The sequence below is a fragment of the Poecilia reticulata genome, linkage group LG1 (assembly GCF_000633615.1).
Source record: "Poecilia reticulata strain Guanapo linkage group LG1, Guppy_female_1.0+MT, whole genome shotgun sequence".
NCBI classification, from domain to species: Eukaryota; Metazoa; Chordata; class Actinopteri; order Cyprinodontiformes; family Poeciliidae; genus Poecilia; species Poecilia reticulata.
In genome coordinates this window covers 3,207,020-3,227,088 of record NC_024331.1, presented here as the reverse complement: position 1 = coordinate 3,227,088, position 20,069 = coordinate 3,207,020, and the positions used below count along the sequence as shown (strand labels likewise).

The 20,069-nt window shown below is 40.8% G+C and overlaps 2 protein-coding genes across 5 annotated transcripts; one reads left to right on the top strand and one right to left on the bottom strand.

Moving 5' to 3' along the window:
• Window positions 1–1,077: 1,077 nt before the first annotated feature.
• On the bottom strand, window positions 1,078–17,034 carry gatb (glutamyl-tRNA(Gln) amidotransferase, subunit B). 4 transcript variants are annotated; one of them, XM_008398239.2, is made up of 14 exons: window positions 16,618–16,850; window positions 15,373–15,526; window positions 15,165–15,278; window positions 11,018–11,216; window positions 9,983–10,105; window positions 9,777–9,890; window positions 8,329–8,413; window positions 7,795–7,839; window positions 5,658–5,850; window positions 5,442–5,575; window positions 3,276–3,354; window positions 3,035–3,169; window positions 2,038–2,186; window positions 1,078–1,790 (listed from the first exon to the last, which is right to left on the bottom strand). In XM_008398239.2, the coding sequence occupies exons 1-13, from the start codon at window positions 16,755–16,757 to the stop codon at window positions 2,061–2,063; spliced, it is 1,641 nt and encodes a 546-aa protein (XP_008396461.1). In that variant the 5' UTR covers window positions 16,758–16,850; the 3' UTR covers window positions 1,078–1,790; window positions 2,038–2,060. The 4 variants fall into 4 exon arrangements, with proteins under 4 accessions (XP_008396461.1, XP_008396541.1, XP_008396380.1 ...); XM_008398319.1 differs by lacking the exons at window positions 1,078–1,790; window positions 16,618–16,850 and adding an exon at window positions 16,947–17,034 and having other exon boundaries at window positions 1,884–2,186; XM_008398158.2 differs by lacking the exon at window positions 1,078–1,790 and having other exon boundaries at window positions 1,884–2,186.
• On the top strand, window positions 16,910–17,549 carry dctpp1 (dCTP pyrophosphatase 1). Its single transcript, XM_008398034.2, has one exon. The coding sequence runs from the start codon at window positions 17,013–17,015 to the stop codon at window positions 17,541–17,543; it is 531 nt and encodes a 176-aa protein (XP_008396256.1). The 5' UTR covers window positions 16,910–17,012; the 3' UTR covers window positions 17,544–17,549.
• The last annotated feature ends 2,520 nt before the right edge of the window (window positions 17,550–20,069 follow it).

Here is a 20,069-nt window from a genome sequence, read left to right as displayed (position 1 = left end):
TGATCAAATTAGATGTTGGTTCTCCATCTTTGATTCTTGGTCTGGGTTGTTGAGTAGACTGTACTTTCTAAGTTTGTTCTAGATTTTCTAACAGGAGTTTCTCTACAAAGTCATGTGAAGAAAGTTGTAAAGATATACGACCACAACCTGCTAGTGACGCCGCTGATGAAGACGGACGCCTGCTGTGGAAACATGGCATCTTCAGACTAAAAATAGTTTTGAATAAAATGAATCTGAAGACCAGACCGTATACAGACACAGTAAACTTCATCAGAACAAAGTTCCAAAGATGTCTTGATAAAATATCAGTCCAGCTTTTCAGCCTCAGGTCTGTCAGGGTCGCAAGTGTTTTTGCAAGAATGTCTTTCACTTTCTTTTTTCTTTTTCTTCATTTTTTGTGGTTTTGTGAACTGACAGACTGACTGGACGCCCTCATGGCTTCCCTGCTGTCCGACCGTGTTATCTGCCACGCTCCTCCTGAGCTATATGCTATGACCACCGCAGGGTTTTAAGATAAATGCTTATTGTTGATATTTTCTATTTTTTTCTAGGTTTTAGTCTTTTAATAGTTACACCCTGAGATCCTGAACTGCTCCAAAAAGCTTGAAAAGCTAATTGATAATTTGGGGGAAATATTGGTTAGGGAAGAATCCTATGGAGAAGGAGTTTCATAATTTGACTCGTGAAGGTTAAATTATTCAAACCTCATCAATATATCATGTGGTTAGCTTCATTCTTGGTTTTAATTTCAAGTGTGTGTTTTAGATGGTATATAAAACCATCCGGTTAGCATTGTTTTATTGCAGATTTTGCATTTGCAGACATTTTCTGAGAAATGTTTGGAAGCCTTTATCACTGTTAATTATAATGATTTTCTGCTCAGGGTTAAAGAAAACACATGTAAATTATATCACATCAGACCAATAGAGAAAAAAATACTTCTAAATACAGAAATATGGACTTCATAAAAAGTGTGTTTAATGCCTGATATTTTCAAAAAGTACTTTTAATCTGACAAATGATTTATTGAATATGACTGTGTACCATCTTCTGAATAAATTAATACTTTAAGAGTTGAAAATATTTGTAATTTCATAATCGGTACATATTTTAAACATATATGTAATTTTAAAAGCAGGGAGGTTTTAAATTGGAGAAAGAAAATTGTAAGCCAGATGGTCATAGTAAACATGTAATACAAATTATACAAACGTATAATTTGTCTAACTTGCTGCTGTAGTTTTGGTGGACGTCTAAGATCCAGGAACCGTTTCTGTCAGATTATTCATTTCAAAGAATGAAGATGGCTGAATTTGTTTTTGTACATTAGAGAATTATTGCACAACATGGCAAAGAGAACTGCATAACATCCTGATTCACACTGCTGGATGCATATTGCATATTAAAATTTGCTTGATGAACTAACTGAAAGCATTTAAATGTGACAGAAGAGCAAAAACAGAAAAAGTGGTCGAGGGGGGAAATACTTTTCACAGCACTGTTTTTATTAAAAACTAAATCCTGTGATATCTGCAGCACCTTTTATTTCTCTGCTCTTCTCTCAGAAGCAGCCGACAGACTCCAGCTGCCCTCAGCGGCTGATGGACTCTGTTTACATTAAATATAAATCAACCAGAGGAACCACTGAGAGCTTCATGTCAGAGAAAATGAATATTTAACAAGATTTGTGCCAGTGTTTGACAAATCATAACATGCTTCAACCACAGGAGGGCGCTCTGTGGTCAGGCTGCTGCAGCATGGGGTGAACCGTCTTCTTCAGCCTCGGTAAACTAGAAGTTGAGATAAAAAGTTCTGATCCGATTAAACTTTGTGAGAACAAAAACTAGTTTCTACTTAAATCAAAAACACCACAGATAGACATATAACATATAAAAACATTACTGGTTTATTAACATTCACATCCTGTTTATAAAAACAATTCTGTTACTGTACAATGAAGCTTTAGCATTTTATCCGGCAGGAAATTAGTTTTATTGTCTAACTGCAAGCTGAATTCAGAGCGTCCGATTGGCTCACAGTCAGGGATGAAGACGATGATGTCATGAAGTCTTCTCTTGGAGGATTTTCCTGACCAGAACCGGGTCGGCTCTGCCTTTGGTCTCTTTCTGAACCAGACCCATCAGCTTATTCAGAACTTTCTGGTTTCCGCTCCTGACGGCTCGAACCTGCGAACACAACAGCGACCTCTGATGTCACACGGCTCAGCAACTTATGAGAGCAACGACACGATCAAACAGTTCACTCAGTCAAAACGTCAACCTTCAGTTTTGTGTAGAAACTTTTCACAGAGACAGAGAGCAGGCTGACACTTTATTAGGTACACCTGTTGTCAGACAGGCAGCAACTCAAAGTACTTAAAGCAGGTAGACGACTCCCTGGAGTTTTAAAGGGGCAGAATTATGTGTTTTCCAACCACATAGAATAATTTTATAGTGCAATGAAGCAACTGTGTTACCTTCAGTTGTTTGAAAAATACTGCGTATATCTCAAATATGTCTTAAAATAAAATAGAATTGGTATTTTAGTGCCTTGAAATTGGGCCTCTGGCTCTTTAAGAAACTCTTGCTCTTTCTGAAACTCTGCCTTCAGGAAGTCATCACAACATGGCTCCTCTTTTAACGCTTTAGCAACATTTTTACCAGCGTTGCACTGAGAAGTAGCTCCTATAATGAGCTCAGCAGATGTTTGCTAATTGCTGCTGGCTGAAGGAGCTGAGTGAAAGAGTCTTCCTGCTGCTTAAATCCCCCAGAATGCTTTGTAGTACTGGATCGGACTTCAGTGAAAATATTAAACTATCAAACATATTATCAACTGATACTGATCACTTGTCCATTATCAGCGATATATCTGATTGGTTTATTGTCCAGCTCTACTGGACAAACTGAGTTCTGAGTTTCCCATTGAAGGCCAGAGAAGCATCCAAATGAACATTAAAAATATACTGAAAATAAAATCCTCATATCTACTGACTCTATATGATATGAGAGATTTAGAGATGCGAGCGCATGCTGACCTCGTCTGGATGTGAGTCTACGACCTTCTGGCAGATTTGGTGAAGGTTGGCGTCGTCGCTAACGAGCCCCAAGTCCCGCTCCTGGATGATCTGCGGCGCCGCCTTGCCTGGCGACCTCCACATCTCCTGGAACACCTGGAGAGGAAAGGGAGCAGCAGGGGGCCCTGGCAGGTGAGAATGAGAACATACACAGGAAGAAGAACGCAGGAGGCAGGAGGGATGCGAGGGAGCAGCACACGACCTGCTTGGCAGCAGAGGAGGAGATGCGTCCTGCTTCCTGCAGCTCCAGCAGCTCAGCCAGGGCAGCAGGAGGGACTGAGCTGGAAGGAACGGAGAGTCTGAGTTAATTACACTGGAATAGACGGATGAGGATTCATGACAGAAATAGATAGAGATAGCAAAAGAGAGAAAGAAAGAGAGACACAGTGATCGCTGAACTGAAGGGAGAAGAAAAAGGTGATGAAGATCTGGGATTTTCCTGAAACGGTCCACTCTGACTTACATTGGATTACAAGTTATTATCCCAGCAAAAATGGACAGAGATCACTGGACTTCAAATATTGTTAAATCTAGAAGAGAGACTCAAAAAAAGCCCATTTGCTGAAAGAACAACACTTTGACAGCAGAAATGAAACCAAAACTGTTAAAAAAAATATATAAACATTTTGCATTTAAGATAAAAAAAATGTTATCTGTTAATCTATCCTGCCCAGAACTCCAGTAGTGGCAGGTTTAGCTTCAAATTCTGTAAATAAACCTTTTATTAATCACCATTTTTATGCAAAGAAACAATCACCGTATCAGTCCTCCTCTCTTTTAATGCTGCATGTTTCTATGTTTCTTACATGTTGATGTTAGAAGGATTTATTAGCTGGTTTCATTTCAAACAGCCAGTGGCATCAAAAGCTGACTGTGATTTATAAAAGTCTGAAACCATGGCAACCATTTTCCACCTAAACAACCACAAAGGTTTTTAATTTGAAGTTTAGACGCAACATGGGTAGAATCAGCCCATTCCAGCCAGGAACTCCTCCTCAGGAAGAAGCTTTTCTCCCTGTCAGACAGTCACGGTGACTTTCTCAGAGCCAGACACAAATAATTAGAAAACACAAAATGATCCCATTTATTCCCCCGAGAAAGTCATTTGGCTCCGCTCTGGGATTTATGTGCCTCCTTCACTTTCAATCATGGTATTTTGAGAAGCGAAAAGGCCTGAAATGAAGTGTTGTTATCAGCTTCAGGGAAGAGGCGGAGCATCGTTAAGGAACCGCTCACAGCAGCTGGACCCAGATCTCTGACAGAACTGCAGGCGATGCACCGATCCACTTTCTTCACTGCCGATACCGATATCTGAGGTTTAGTATCGGCCAATATTGATCCAATACAGAAAAACAGAGCTAAGTTGACTAAAAACGTTTCTTATTTTTCTAAACACAGACATAAATGTACTGAATTACTCATTTATTTGCTAACTCTGCACCAGTACAGCACACTTAAATACACCAATAGCTTCACCAGCTTGGTCAAACACATAAAAACAACTTTAACTTATTCAGTCAGTACGATGCCAGTGGCTTGCAAAAGTATTCATACCCCTTTGTGGAACCACAGCGCTCATTAAGCAACTTCTGAAGGCAACTGTTTGCGCTCAGACCGCACTTTTCAGTTTTTCATTTGTAATAAATGTTTAGAATTGTGTATAATTTTCCTTTTTTTAATAACTTTATTTTTACTGTTATTTTTAGAGGACAATCAAGAAAAATGGTCCTATAATACATAAACTATAAGAAATGGAAAAAACAAAACAAACGAGGGGAACTCTTAAATAAATAACACATAACACGAGGGGACCCTTTAATTCCAAAATTAGTCCTGCAATGTTGATGTGACACATTTGTCCATTTTTCCCATTTGTCCTGGCATTGTTCTTCCTGTGCTCTTAGCCTGTGTGTTAAAATCTCCATCTCAAAGAATGAGTTTACAGTCTGAATCCATTCCTTGGTAGTTGGGGGTTCAGACTGGCACCATTTCCTTTTCGGCCGCCACCAGCAGAATTTTAAACAACAGTCATTTTTAAATGCAGCATTATGAAAAAGACCAAGATGTAAAACCAGACAGGTCTTAGGTATTGTGTAGCCCAACACTGTTACAGAATCGTGTAGAATTTTCATTCTGCTTCACAACTACATACCACTTTGTGTTGCTCTTTCACATTAAATTCCAATTAAATATATTTTTGTTTATGTGTCTAATGTGAGAAAATATAGAAAAGTTCATGGGGTATGAATACTTTTGCAAGCCATTTTATGTTTTTCTTTTTCCTATTGATGTCATCTTGCTTTATTTGATTGAACTGTGCACCACGTTAGTGAACATCTGTTTTTATGTGTTCTGGTGATAAACTGACCTGTGGCTCACGCTCAGGTCCTGCTGCTTCAGGAGCCCCAGCAACTCATTGGTCACCCAGCCAATCACCTTCCTGGGATCCCTGCTGGTCCCCTTCATCACCGCCTCAAAGTACTCCATCAAGCCATCCTCATTCTGCACAGCAGCACCACATTCATCACTGAGCAGAAGCGTTGCCATTCAGTGGCAGAGTGACAGACTGCCGGTGTGAACTCACCACCAGAGTGAAGCTGTGCTCTGGCAGCAGGCCGTACGTCTGGACCAGCCTGTCTCTCCTGACGCTGGGCAGCTCGGGAAGCCCTGCCCTCAGGGTCCGCAGCAGCACTGCCTGCCCCGCCTCCACACCCGCAGGCAGTGACGCCTCATCCTCAAACACCAGCAGAGGGGGCAGGTTGGGCTCCGGCATGAACCTGCAGGAGGTGGAGGGGGAAGGTCTCAGGGTTAGAGGGAAGGAGGACGACTTCTGACTGCTTCTTTTATGACAGTAAAAATAATTCTGATTCTGAATTCTGCTGCGATACAAACTGGGTTTTTGTCGCATTTCACCTGCATGCACCAAGAATTAGACCTGACCAGCCTCACAGCTGTTACAATGCAAAAACACAACATTTTACCAAGTGTTTTTGCTCTAGTTACTAGAGCAGGGGTGGGCAACTCCAGGCCTCGAGGGCTGGTCTCCTGCAACTTTTAGATGTGTCTCTACTTCAACACACCTGAGTCAAATAATGAGGTCGTTAGCAGGACTCTGGAGAACCTGACAGCACTGGGGAGGTGATTCAGCTGTTGGATTCAAGTGTGTGGGCCGCACAGTGGTGCAGTTGGTAGAGCTGTTGCCTTGCAGCAAGAAGGTTCTGGGTTCGATTCCCGGCCTGGGTCTTTCTGCATGGAGTTTGCATGTTCTCTGTGCATGTGTGGGTTTTCTCCGGGTACTCCGGTTTCCTCCCACAGTCCAAAAACATTGACTGTCAAGTTAATTGGCTTCTCCAAATTGTCCCTAGGTGTGAGTGTGTGTGCATGGTTGTGTGTCCTGTGTGTCTCTGTGTTGCCCTGCGACAGACTGGCGACCTGTCCAGGGTGACCCCGCCTCTCGCCCGGAACGTTAGCTGGAGACCCCACTAAGGGACAAGGATGTAAAGAAAATGGATGGATGGATTCAAGTGTGTTGGACCGGGGAGACGTCTAAGAGTTGCAGGACACAGGTCCTCCAGGACCAGGATTGCCCACCCCTGTTCTAGAGTAAATATGTCAGTGCGCTTAAAATAAGACAAAACTGCTCTGGGGTTTATCTGCCTCCTTGTAATGTACAAGTAACTTTTCAGCAAAAAATAGGAGATAGTTTTAAGTTAATAATTCCTTAATGGGGCAGAATTATATATTTTCCAGACACATAGTATAATTTTGTAGCACAATTAAGTCACTATGTTAACTTCAGTTGTTACAAAAATGCTCACTATATTGTGGAGAATTATCCTTCTCCATGCTAAGTTCTTGATGTATGAGGTGGCGTTCCCTAGTGTGTCATATGCTGTAATCTTAGCTTTGATGGTGTTTCCTTTAGCTTTAGCTTTGCAACTAGCTAAAAGAAATAGAAGAAAAACTCAGAATTATTTATTCTCAACAATGTCAAATACAACTTAAAATAAATGTTATTTCCCAATTTAATGCCTTGAAACTAGGTTTCTGTCTCTTTAAAATCTCCTGCTCTTTCTGAAACTCCCCCTTCAGGAAGTCATCACAAAATGGCTTCTCTATTAACCCTTTCACAACATTTTGCCAGGATTTCACTGAGAAGCAGCTCCTATAATAAGCTCAGTAGACTCCAGCTCCACCAAGTGTTTGCTAATTGTTGCCGTCTAGTCTGAAGGAGCTCAGTGGTGGATTCACAGTAGAGGGCTCCTCTGAGTGGCGGAAGCTTAGAAGCTTGGAAATAGCAGGTCAGAGGAGGAGCTTCGCCTTCAAAGGTGGGGCTAGGTCCACCCAGGCGTTTTGGACAGCTGAATGGTTGCCATGGAGATTAAAGGATTTCTCAAACATGCAGAAATGAATCAAGGCAACACTCCAGGTACGTTTTTGTTGAGGGAATAATATTATAACATGATGTAAAGCACAAAAATGTCAATGTTGCTTAATACTGCCCCTTAAGGGAATTACTGACCTAAAACCAGCTGAAAAGTTATTTGTAAGTTAGTTTTGTCTTATTTCAAGTGTACTAAGATATTTGTATTAGAAACTAGACCAAAAGTCCTGGTGAGATTTTGTGTTTTTGCAGTGTGATGATGAATCCATGTTACTGCTGCTGCAGCTCTGCCTCCAGGTGGAGAGAATCTGTTCAGAGACAACAAATCCAACCTGACCTGTAATCCTGAAGACCTTCTTTGTCCCGCATAGCAACAGTTTCCCTGGAGGGACAAAGACACACAGGGAAGAAATCAGCACTTTAGGAAATATTTAATACAAATATTTTTGGAGTGAGATTTTCACTCACAGTTTAAACATTTTTCAAAACAAACCCACTTTGTTGTGTAGCAACAAAGTGGGTTTTTTTCAATAGTAAAATTGTATTTTAATTTCAAAAGGGGCCACAAACTGTGAAGTGTACCCCTCGGCTTTGCCGAGTAACCTCGGACATGCAAGGGCTTCTGGGAAGCAGCCAGAGCCCCAGAAGAAGAGCGAGGGCTCAGCTGTGAGGCAGCAGGCTCATTCTGGGAGTGGCGCATAGCTCCCAGATAACGCGGGCCGACAGCGCCGTCCAAATGGCTCTATTCATCATCATTACCACCACGGCTCCTCCAGAGCCGAGCCCAGGCCTAATGAACCCGGCAGCCGTCCCGGTCGCTAGGCGCTGCTGCTGACGACTGAATGCTGGCGCCGCTTCTTCATCCACTTACCCTGATTTGGAGTCGTATGCCCGGGTCTCGTTTAGCACCACCCCTCCTCTCTGCACCACCTCCGTCTGTCTCTGGATCTCGAAGTCTGGGCAGAACAACGAGAGTCGTCAAACACCTGCTGCTGCGCCCCGGCGGCCCTGACTTCTGCCACGAGAAACGGTTCAGCTACCAATGAATCAACCGACACGCAGGAAACTTGCTTCAGCAGCTGAACTTTTCCAGCTGCTTTTGGTTCTGTCAGCTGGAAGAGGAACTCAAACTATGATGGTTATTTCAGTGAGCAGCTGGGAAAAAGTCAGACGGTCTAGCACTAACTGGATATGAACGTTAGGCAGTCTCACTGACGTCAACTCTCCATGATGTCCAAAGATTTGATCAGAAAAAAATTCTCATTACTGCAAGAACCAAAAAGAATCTATTTTCTGAAAAATGAGGAGAATATTTCTCCATGGAAAACAAGAAAAGACAAATTTGTGTATGAAAATTACTTGTAGCTAATCTGTTAGTTGTTTTATGGCAGGGACAATTAGAACTCAATCATTTCTATTTGCATGATTTATCGTTTTTGTCTTTTTTTCCCCTTTCATTCCAAAAACTGGATGACAAAAGTCTTCAGTTTGGTGCTTTGGTCTCGACTGGCCTTTGTTTTTGAAGAACTATTTTGTTTTCAGAGACTTCATAATTCATTTGATTTGTTATGTTTTATTTATGTGGGGTATTTAAAATGTCTTCCAGTTCCAGTGTTAAACGTTCATTAATTAAAGTTTATTGATCTTATTGTTATATTATTTGAAAATATTATCGTTTATTGCAATAACTTCTGACACGTGTTTCCATGTCAGTTACATGAAAACGAGTGAAAACAAGCCAGGTGTTAAATATTTTATATATTAATGACATATTTTAGATGTACTGACTGAGATTCCTGCTAAACTTTCCATAAATCTTGCATAAAAACAGAGAACATGCTTGTATTGTATACGCTAAAGATTTTTGTTTTTAACCAAGAACACTTTTTCTAATTGGTGAAATGAAGGAACTTTGCTTTTCTTTATATGTCAGTTTTATATAAAGAAAAATATATAATCTGTAAAACATCGATCTCCTCCACCTTCTACCTGAGCTACTACTACTGTCTGAACACATGCACCGCTCCCGACCAAAATCAACCAATCAGAACCAGGAGGAGGGGCTTAGCGCTGTCAGCCAACCTTGTGTACTCGCTGCTAAATGTGCCACTGGCAGCAAATCAATTCACCGTTTATCTGCCATCATCTGTGGCGATGCTAACTAGTCTTAGCTTTCACAATAGACTGTACTGATGGGGAGAAGCTGCATTGTAGCAGAGAGCAAAGGATTGTCTATGTCAAATCACACAGACATGATTGACAGCGCCAAGACCCTCCTAGCTCTGCTGGTACAACTTCCAGCTCCTCCTCTGTCCTCACCTATAGCTCTGGCCAGATATCTGATGCTGTTGATGTTCTTCACCTCCGTCCTGGTGCCCAGCGGCTCGCCTGGCCGGTGCACCGACACGTTGGCGTCAACCCTCAGCTGGCCCTCTGCAGACAGCAGAGAAGCACGGCAGCGTGGTTACGCCGGTGATTAAAATGCAAGCAGTGGAGGGGAGACAACAAAGCCAGCGGTTCCAAACCTGACATGTTGCCCTGACAGGTACCCAGCGCCTGCAGGATGAGCTGCAGCTCTCTGACAGCTGCAGCGGCCTCCTCTCCACATCTCATGTCGGGCTCCATCACCAGCTCCATCAGACCAACACCTGAGGCAGGAGCAGACAGCTGGGTTTCACATCCACCAGGTATCGACCTCTGACAGAGCTCACTGAGAAACTCTATATGGATTTATAATACAGATGTAAACAATTAATCAACCTACAATTAATTGTCGATTAATGGTTCAGTAGATTAAAATGAGTTGCAATATATTAACAACGTCCGCTTAGACCACAGGTATCAAACTCCAGTCCTGGAGGGCCACTTCCCTGCAACTTTTAGATGTGCCTCTGCTGCACCACACCTGAATAGAATAATTAGGTCATTAAGGCTCTGGAGAACCGAACTACGCAAGAAGGAGGTAATTAAGCCATTTCATTCCAGCGTTTTGTACCTCTGGCACATCTAAAAACTGCAGGACAGTGGCCCTTGAGGACTGGAGTTTGACACCTGTGGCTTAGACCTTCTGTTAGTGTTGTAGTTTGGCCGCCACCCAGCAGAGGGCGCCACTGGTCACCCTTAAGCAGCAGAAACTAAGATGGCGGCGCTGCCCCAGAGCAAAGAGAAACGGTCCAAACAGAGTCCGTTGTGGGATGTAAAATATAATTTATGCGGTTCTGTTTTGAAATATAAACACACGACAAGCTCGTTGAGTTTCACCTTAAGCTAAAGGTTGATTTTGAGGTTCTGTCATGAGTTAAAGCACTTAATGGAGCCAAGTTTTAACATTCCTTCCAGAGCAACCGCAGACGGGACTTCTATATAAACATTTATGTTCATAGGGGATTAAATGTTTCACATATTTCATTTTTTTCAACTTTTGCTTTTCTATTTAGCAACCTAAGTGGTTACGGTTTTGCTAGAGTTTGCAAATATGCCTGAATTTATTAGATTACAGACATAACTTTATGTAATCTAAACTTATGTTTAGATTCTAGGGGGCGCTGTGGCGCTCCAACCTGCTCTGTTGAGGTCGATGAGCGTCTGACTGTTGACGTCATCGTGCAGGCTCTTGCCGCTGTCTTGTTCCAGCTGAATCTGTTTGATGTACACATTCTTCCTCATCACCTCGTTCCTCTTCCTCCCTCCCAGGAAGCTGTAGGTGAGCACTCCGTCCACCGCCACCGGGCGGCGCTGCTGTGTGATCTGGTACCCAGCCTGGAGGAGAAAAGCTGCCATAAGTCCTGGCGCTGGGTGCGAAACATTTCTACGCAAGTCTGAGCCACAGTTTCTCTTGGTGTGAACTTTGACTGAGCCATCGTGCTTTCCTGTCCCAGCCTCACGCTGCTTTTCTTACAGGATTACCTTGTCTTTAGATCCCTGAACAAGGTTTTTACCAACGCACTGAGAAGTAGCTCGAGTAATGAGCTCAGCAGATGCACAGTTCCACCAGGTGTTTGCTAATTTATGTTGGCTAGTCTGAAGGTGTTGAGTGGTGTTTGTGAGGCGGAACCTGTGAAGCTTGGAAACTGCTGCTCAAAGGAGTAGCTGTGTCTCAAAGGCCATGCTAGGTTCACCCAGGCGTTTTGCACAGCTGAATGGTTGCCATGGGTGATTGAAGGGTTTATCAAAAATGCATGAAAGAATCAAAGCAACACTTCAGGTATGTTTTTGATGAGAGAATAAAAGCTGATTTTAAATAATACTGCCCTTTCGTATTTTAGGTGTTCCTCTGTTCCTGTGGGCCTAAGAATTAATTTACCATGTTTCTATCACAAGAACTAAACATTAATCACACTTATGCTAAAGACAGAGAAGATGGGAGAGAAGATAGAAGGCAGGTTGTTAGTCAGCAGCTTCCTGACTGATGCCATCAATCACTCCCTCTTCCTGAAACAGCTGAGCGCAGCAGCCGTCCTCCACTTCCTGTAGGCTCTGATCAGAAGCTACATGAAGCAGTCCCTGCTCTGCCACCTGCATCCACCATGCTGGTTTCTGTTGATTTAACCGTCTCCAACGGTTACCATATTAAACTGTGTAGGTGGAGCATGTCCGATCCCATATTAATATCTGTATTGGTTCCGACACTGAACAAAAAATCTAGATCGGGTATTGGTGACAATGTGCCCATCCATAAGGCGCAGATCTATTTAGTCTAATTCTAGGTTTTATTTTATATTTATTTTGCAGTTTATTTTTTAGATATTTGATCAAGATAGTTGTTTTTGTCAGATTTCAGTTTCTTTATTATATATTTTTCATTGACTGTTCTAATCCTAATTGCACTGACTGAACAAATCAACGTTGTTTTTACATGTTGTTCAAGCTTGTGAAGTTATTGGTGTGAGATGTACTTGTGCAGTTATCAAATAAATGTAATTCAGGACATTTATGTATGTGTTTAAAAAACTAAACATTTTAAGTCAATTCAGTGCCGTTTTCTTTATCGGATCAAGTCAGCCGATTATAAACTTCTGAAATCGGTATTGGAAATAAAAAAAAGTTGATTGGTGCAATCCGCAGTGTGTTTTCCTGCTGAACCAATCAGCTACTCTTCAAACCATTTCCTGCTGATGACAACATAGTTGCCACATTAAGATTTCCTGGATCTGCTCAGATTAACAACCATTACATGGTCACACACACACTACACTCACACACACACTACACTTCTGTGCTTATTCCGCCCACTGCAGCCATCCTGAGAACCTCATCTGTGGCCTCCAGACACCGTGGTTCAGTTGCACACTTTATATCTGAGGGGAACTTGACTCATTTAGATTTTAGAAGACGTGTGTGGTCATTAAATGAAAGCCGCAGCTCGCCTGGCCTCTCCATTCAGATGGTCCCATTGTGAGCAGCTGGGGCATTTTACACAAATACAATCATTACACTTTTGTTAATCTTATCAATAATGAACAATGCAGACGGCATGGCTCCACCGAGGGCATGGCTCCCCCATTAACCCTTTACCAACGTTTTTACCAGCGTTGCACTGAGACGCGGGTGTTTGCTAATTGCTGCTGGCTAGTCTGGAGGAGCTGAGTAGGTGGGATCACAGAGGAGGGCAGCTCTTTTTTCTTCTAATTGTTTTGCTGAGTTCCGAAACATTATGAGATTTGTGAGGCCAAGTGGTTTAATTTCGGAATTACTATTCAACTATACAGAACTCAGTTTAATGTTTTCCTTATATATTTTTGAATTTCAGACCTTGAAAAACACAATGCAAAGATAACAAGTCATAAACAAAATGATAAAAAAAGATTAAATACAGAAGATTTCAAATTGTTGTTTAAATGTTTTTTCGTTAAATTTCTTCTTTGTCTTATTAAAACGTATTGAAATATGAACAGTCAAAATACAATAAGTTGCAGCTAATTTTGATATGACGGCTTTCTCACCATTACACTCCTCCTCCAGACAGTCTTATTAAAATAGCAGGAGACATCTTTGATTAACCATCGTCCTCATTATTATCTTTGCCCTGAGCCGTCCATAATCCTTTTTAGTAGGCTTGGACAGACTTTGCCGATTTAAAATGCTAAACTCTTTAGCACCTCCTTTCTTAGAATTTCTATAAATTTGAGGAAAGGTCTCTGTGGGGGGCAACCGTGACATTTAATCTTTTCCTTAAAATGTCACACATAATGCCAGGAAAATTAGCCCCAGGCCCAGAGAGGTTGGGAAAGATCACTGCGCAAGCGACTCGCTTCGGAAAGAAAATATGAGGACCAGCAGCAGAATGGTGAGGTTTCTTACCGGAGAGCACCAATTATTCATGTTACCATTAAATAGCTGATTCTAGACTTCCTTAAACAATTATAAGGAAACAGATTTTTAGAATCTATTTATCAATCAATGTTACCTGAGAGATTGGTTGTATTCAGACAAAAAAAAGTAATAGTTCGAAGTGAAATAATGGAAAAAATATCTCGACAGTTTATTTTCCTCAAAACTATTAATTTTCCATCAGTAAAAAAGAATTAATGAATTAAAATAAGCTCCTATTTCTTTCTGAAAAGTTACTGGAAAGTTTGTTTTGTCTTATTTCATGTGTACTAAGATATTTGCACTAGAAATAGATAAAAATACTTGGTAACATTTTATGTTTTTGTGGTTAGCACATCTTTGGGTTCTCCTAATTTATTCCGTAGCATACATTACCTTTTCTCTTTTATAGTTTTTATGGAGATTTTTCAGTTTTAATCATTTATTTTAATTACAATAAGTGATTTTCTTGCAATGTTTAAAATAGTACAAAATCTCCATATTTTCCAATATGTAATAAAAACTCAAAGGTTCTCAGGGTGTCATTTTTTTCACACTACACAGGCAACTATAGAAGATGAGGACTAAAAGAAAAACTGCTAAATAAAAAGGGTTCATGTTTGAGACTTAAAGTTCATTTTCTTTCATCTAAAGGTGCTCAACTATGTTCTCTTGAACAGGGGTTGGTCTATGTGCGATACGAAACATGTTTATTGCATTTGTTGCACAAAATGATTCTTAGAGACTTTAGTCTGCTCAGTTCTGCCTATTTTGAGCTGTTTTAGGGCCTCTGTCATTGTAAATCCAAATAAACTCCTGTTGGCCACACCCCTTAACTCGATGTTCACACTCGCACGTGACAATAGCTATAAACAGATGCACAATTGTATAACCGTACATCTTTGATAAGCAGAAGTAGAGCCTCCTACACAACCAGCAAGAGGTTTCTGGAAGGCAAGTTAACAACAAAACATTTGTCTTTTACAGCAGCCATTGTACAGCGCATAAAACCAGCAGAGCAAATGAGCTGGAGCTCTGTTGGGTTGATAGGTAACAGGGCTTGGCTTGGCTGGGGTTGCCAGGTAACAGTGCATTGCCTGTCACATGTAACTTTTCAGGTGGTCTTTAAAATGGCTCATTTTCCAGACACCCAAAAAATGTTTTTATTGCTAAAAAATGGCTGGGTGTTTTTTTTTAAGTGCTTGGGTTGTGTTTAGAAGCAGTTGAGACCCAAACGGAAGTACAAAAACATGCAAAATGTGAATTTTGTAACAGATGAAGCCAATATGTATTCATGCAAACAAATCCAGACAAATGATGACTTTCTGCCTCCTGTGGTAACACCTTTCTACCTACGAATCATAAATACTTTGCAGAACATGGCAAACACACACTCACAGGAAGGTCGGCATAAAAGTAGTGTTTCCTGTCGAAGACTGACTTCTTGTTTATGGTGCAGTTGAGAGCCAGTCCGGTCATCACTGCTGCTTCAACGCATCGCTTGTTGAGGACCTGTGAACACATGGCAACATTAACACTCTCCTAGAACAAGCAGAAGAATTATGAACAAGTTGAGTTTAATATGAATATGCTAAATATGACTCACTGGAAGAGTTCCGGGCAAAGACACGTCAAAGAACGAAACCAAGGAGTTTGGAGGAGCTAAAAACTGAACCGAGGAGCCAGAGAACAGTTTGGTGTTTGAGCTAATCTGCGCGTGGATTTCCAAACCGACCACTCCAACCAGCTGCTGCAGAGTGCTGAGGTACCAAACACACACAAGAGAGAAGTGGATGACAGAGATGTCCGGGGCAGAAAGAAAATAGTGAACATTACAACGTTTCTTCATGTCTTCTCCGGTCCACAATCTCCTGCTGTTTGTTTTTCAGAGAGCTGCTTGATCTGCAATAAATGTTAGTTAATTATTTAAACAGGCTCTCCTTGTATGAGTTACATTTGCTGACACTAATTGTGTGAAGCACATAAAGCCTTTAAAGGCTTTATGAGGCTACAAGGCTATTTTAATACTAAAACATCAGGTATTTTCAATAAAACTTTCTCAGATGGAAATATTTTTCTTCTAGCAGTTCAATAGGCTAATCGTTATTTGCAGATTGCTTGTCATGAAATAAACCTGTCGCAATAAGTTAATCAATTTCATATTTTTTTTAAGGAATTTTTGTTTATAGAGACCAAATAATACATTTTATTAATGGGTCCAGTTTTGTATGGTTTTTTAAATTTCCTTTTTACTTATGGTTTTTGGTTGATGTATTTTTTAAATGTTTTGTTCTTTACAAAATAAAAGTTTATTAGTCTTTGAGGAGGCAAGCTTGTACCATTATGTCATTACCATGTTAGATAAGAATGGTCAATTTAAGTTTATCGCAAAACTTTCTGGGCCAATTTATCATCCAGCAAAATTGGTTATTATGACAGATCTACTATGAACCCAATGTAGCAAGACTTTAGCACTTTTCATTATTTATTTACGGTAGGTCTTTTTTCTTTTTTTTTGCACAAGTATTTTGTATTACAGCATGCTGCATGCACCGGAGTTCTTTCAAAGTTGTTTGAGATGGTAAAGGTTCAGTCAGGAGAATTTCTAAATGTTAGCTTGACTGTGAAAATGTTATTTTACTTCAACATACACCTAAGTACATCCAGTTTCACCATTGTTTACCGCAGATAACACACTGGCTGTTCATAAATACTCCGCTGAATTCCGGAAAACGTGAACGTTTAAATGGTTTGTATTTTTGCTGCATTACATTGCATCTCTCACAGATGCAATGTGTGAGACAACTATACTGACATCGAGACAGTATAGTTTAGTAAAGAAATAGTTCACCTTTTCTCCAGCGGCTGACTGCTGCATTGAAACTTAGATGTGCTGATCCATCTGATAAACAAACAGGAAGATTTTTGATAATAAGGTATTAATTTGATGTTATGAAGCAGCTCCCCGGCTAATATACAGCAAGCGGCCATGATGGCCCAGTCGCTCTGATGTTCATGGGAGTTGTAGTACTTTAAAAGTGACTTTCAACGATAAACAGAGCGATGCTGCTGCTGCTTAATACTACAAGCCCCAGCTGCTAAAAGGGGAGCTTTAAACGAGCCCTAGCTTCCGTTCAGAACGCGTCATTTCCGCTATACCGACTGGCGGGACTTCTTCACCTGCTGGAAATATTAGGAACGGGTTGTTTGCAGCCATTATAAGGTTCATAATTCTTCTCTTAAAACATGATGGCAAGAAGCGGAAAAGACTCCAGAGAACTGAAAGACGACATGGTCGGGTTCTCAAACGGGTGCCGGGAGGAGCCCTCAGCGGGAGACGGAGGAGTCTCGGAGGCTGAGTCCCGTTCCAACGGAGTAGCTGCAGGGGTCAGCCCGCAGAAGTTCATCTTCAGCCCGGAGCCCAGCATGGAGGACATCCGCAGGATGCAGGCCGACTTCACGGACGAGCGCGACTGGAATAAGTTCCACCAGCCCCGCAATCTGCTCCTGGCCATGGTCGGGGAGGTGGGCGAGGTGGCGGAACTCTTTCAGTGGCGGGGAGAGGTGGCGGAGGGTCTGCCGGACTGGACCGAGACCGAGCGGGAGCAGCTGGCGCACGAGCTAAGCGACGTGCTCATCTATCTGGTGGAGCTGGCCGAGAAGTGCCGCGTGGACCTTCCCCAAGCGGTGCTGCGCAAGATGGCGCTGAACCGACTCAAATATCCCTCTAGCAAGGTGCACGGCTCGGCCAAGAAATACACAGAGTACAAGGACTGAGAGCTGGGGGGTGAAACTTGACGTTTTATTTCCACAGACTCACTGGACACATGTCTGCTATAAGAACCCAACTCTTCTGGGTTCTGGTTCCGCTGTTGGAGACTCGAGTTTCAGGGAAGAAGATGTTTCTCCCTGAAGTCCCAGTTCAGGAGTTTTAAGATTTCAGTTCAAAATTGACAGTCTGAATAAAACTGTCCACCATAACATGGAAACATTGAGAGGGATTGGTTCATTTTTGTTTTTAACTATGTATTTTTTGGTAAAAACTTTTGTCCAAATCAGTTTTTTCTTTTTGCATTTTTTTTGTTGTTTTACCTTAAAATAGTAAAAAAAAAAAAATCTGAGCTGTGTTCTGTGTTTCTAACATAACCTTAAACCTGTTGAGTTACTAGGATTTTTTACTTTATTCCCTAGTCAAGAGGCTGAATGTGGAGTAAAATGACATTTATAAAAGGTCCAGTTCTATTCAGCAAAAGTTTCAGACATGGTTGAGGGACATTTTAACATCTTTTTCTAATCTGTTTAAGAGTCAAATGTCAATTTTAATTTGAAAGAATTTTGAATTATGTTTGACAGGGTTCTATAATTTGTAGCTGAATGAAACAGATTTTATGGATTTAAAATCCATTTTAAATTAATTTAGCTATTTAAACAAAATACTTGTCCATTTGCAACTCTTCATCCTGTCAATGGTTCAATTCTGCAGTTAAGTTTTAGAAAAAGAACAGAACTATTTTCAAAATGAAGAAAATGTGATGCAATTAATATCTTGGAGAAAATCAGTTTGTTCATTAAGGTTTATTTAAAACATCTAAATCGTCAGACATTAAAAGTTGTAAAAATGCAAAGTTACTGCAGTTATGAAAAATGTTGACCTAATTCTTCAATTATTGACGGTTTTAAAGAAAGTTTGACTTAAATTATAGGTTCTACATTTCTGTGAAGTGCAATAAAATCAAATTGTGCTGATGTAAAAATCTGCTTCATTAGGCAAGTTTTATGCACAAATTTTTTTACTTTGGTTCATTTTACTCTCAAAACATTTTAAATACACAAATTTTGGAAGAGGAATGAAAAAGTCTTGCAAATATATAAATATTATTATTACACTTCCACAGTTATTCTTAACAACTTACTGTTTCAGACTAACTGTTTGGGTATGCTCACCAGCCTTAGCATTCACAACAGGCTCTGCTAGCTGCTGCATAGGAGAGAGCAAGAGGAGAAATACGGATGTGATTGACAGCGCTAAGACCCGCCTCCTGACTCTTGATTGGTTGTTTTTAGTTGGCACTAGGAGAAAGCAGAGGAGCTCGATTTTTTTTCCCACAGATTACCCGTCTCATACTGTATTGTCGAGACATAGTGACGGTGTCAACAAATACGTTTAAAAAATATATTTTTATGAAAGTTTCAGCTGCTTTAGCTTTTATCATATTTGCATTGAACTGCGTTTTATCTGATCTCTCCTTCAAAGCAGCCTGGGCTCAGTCCAAACTGCCACCATCAAAACTAAAGCAGCTGAGTGAACAGATAGCTGTGTTACTGCTGGTCTTAAAACTTTGGTCATGAATTTATATTTTTCAAACTAAGTTCGAGGACATTTTTAAGCATGAATTCTTTCTGGGCTTGTGACATAGCAGTGTGCACCTGCTGTGATTTATGATGTGGTCTTCTGTTTTCAATGCAAACACTTTTTTTTTTCTTTCATTCCATACAGAGTGTAACAAAATTATTTTGTTATACTTGGAAATGTCTTTCAGATATGTAACCAATAACTTGATTTAGAGGATCTTGTCCGAGAAATAAAATGAAACGATAATGGAGCCTCGTCTTTCATGTCAGCAGAATATTTCTATCATCAAACATTTGAAATGCAAAACTCGTTTACAATGGGATTTTTTTTCCTTTAAATTAAGTTGATTAGATTTGAGTCTCAAACACTGCCCTCATCTGGAGATCCTGGTAGTCACACGTGAGTCATCATCAGTAATCCATCAAGGAGAGCCGTCACGCATCCCTGAGATGCCGCAGTGTTTGAGCCCAGCCCGACTTCAAAGTAAACAGCTTTTTATTTCAAAAGATGCTTCAGAGCTTTTCACAGCTAGAATGAGAAATCTTTGTGGCAGGAATCCAAGAGCTTGGATTTCGGAACTTTTCCTTTGCTGATGTAATTTGTGAAGGCATTTCTCACCACGGCAAAGGGAAATCACAGAAAACCTTTCTTGTAATGCCTTTGAAACAGAAGCAGAACAAAGACAGAAGAACTCCCATCAAGCCTCAGCAATATCTCTCACATCTTAAAGGATAAAAACTAAGAAAACACTTGGAGGTAGTTCTTCCAAAACACAAGACACTGTGACCGCTAATTTTCCAGCTGCTCTTTGATAACGAAGTAGAGTCAAATTCAGGCTGTCTCAGTCTATCCGTCTGTGGCGATACTAGACGGAAACTCAGATTTGGTGAACTTTTAGTTTTAATAGGTTGCACAACAACGCCACCCTGGGAATTTCACCCAGAGAATAT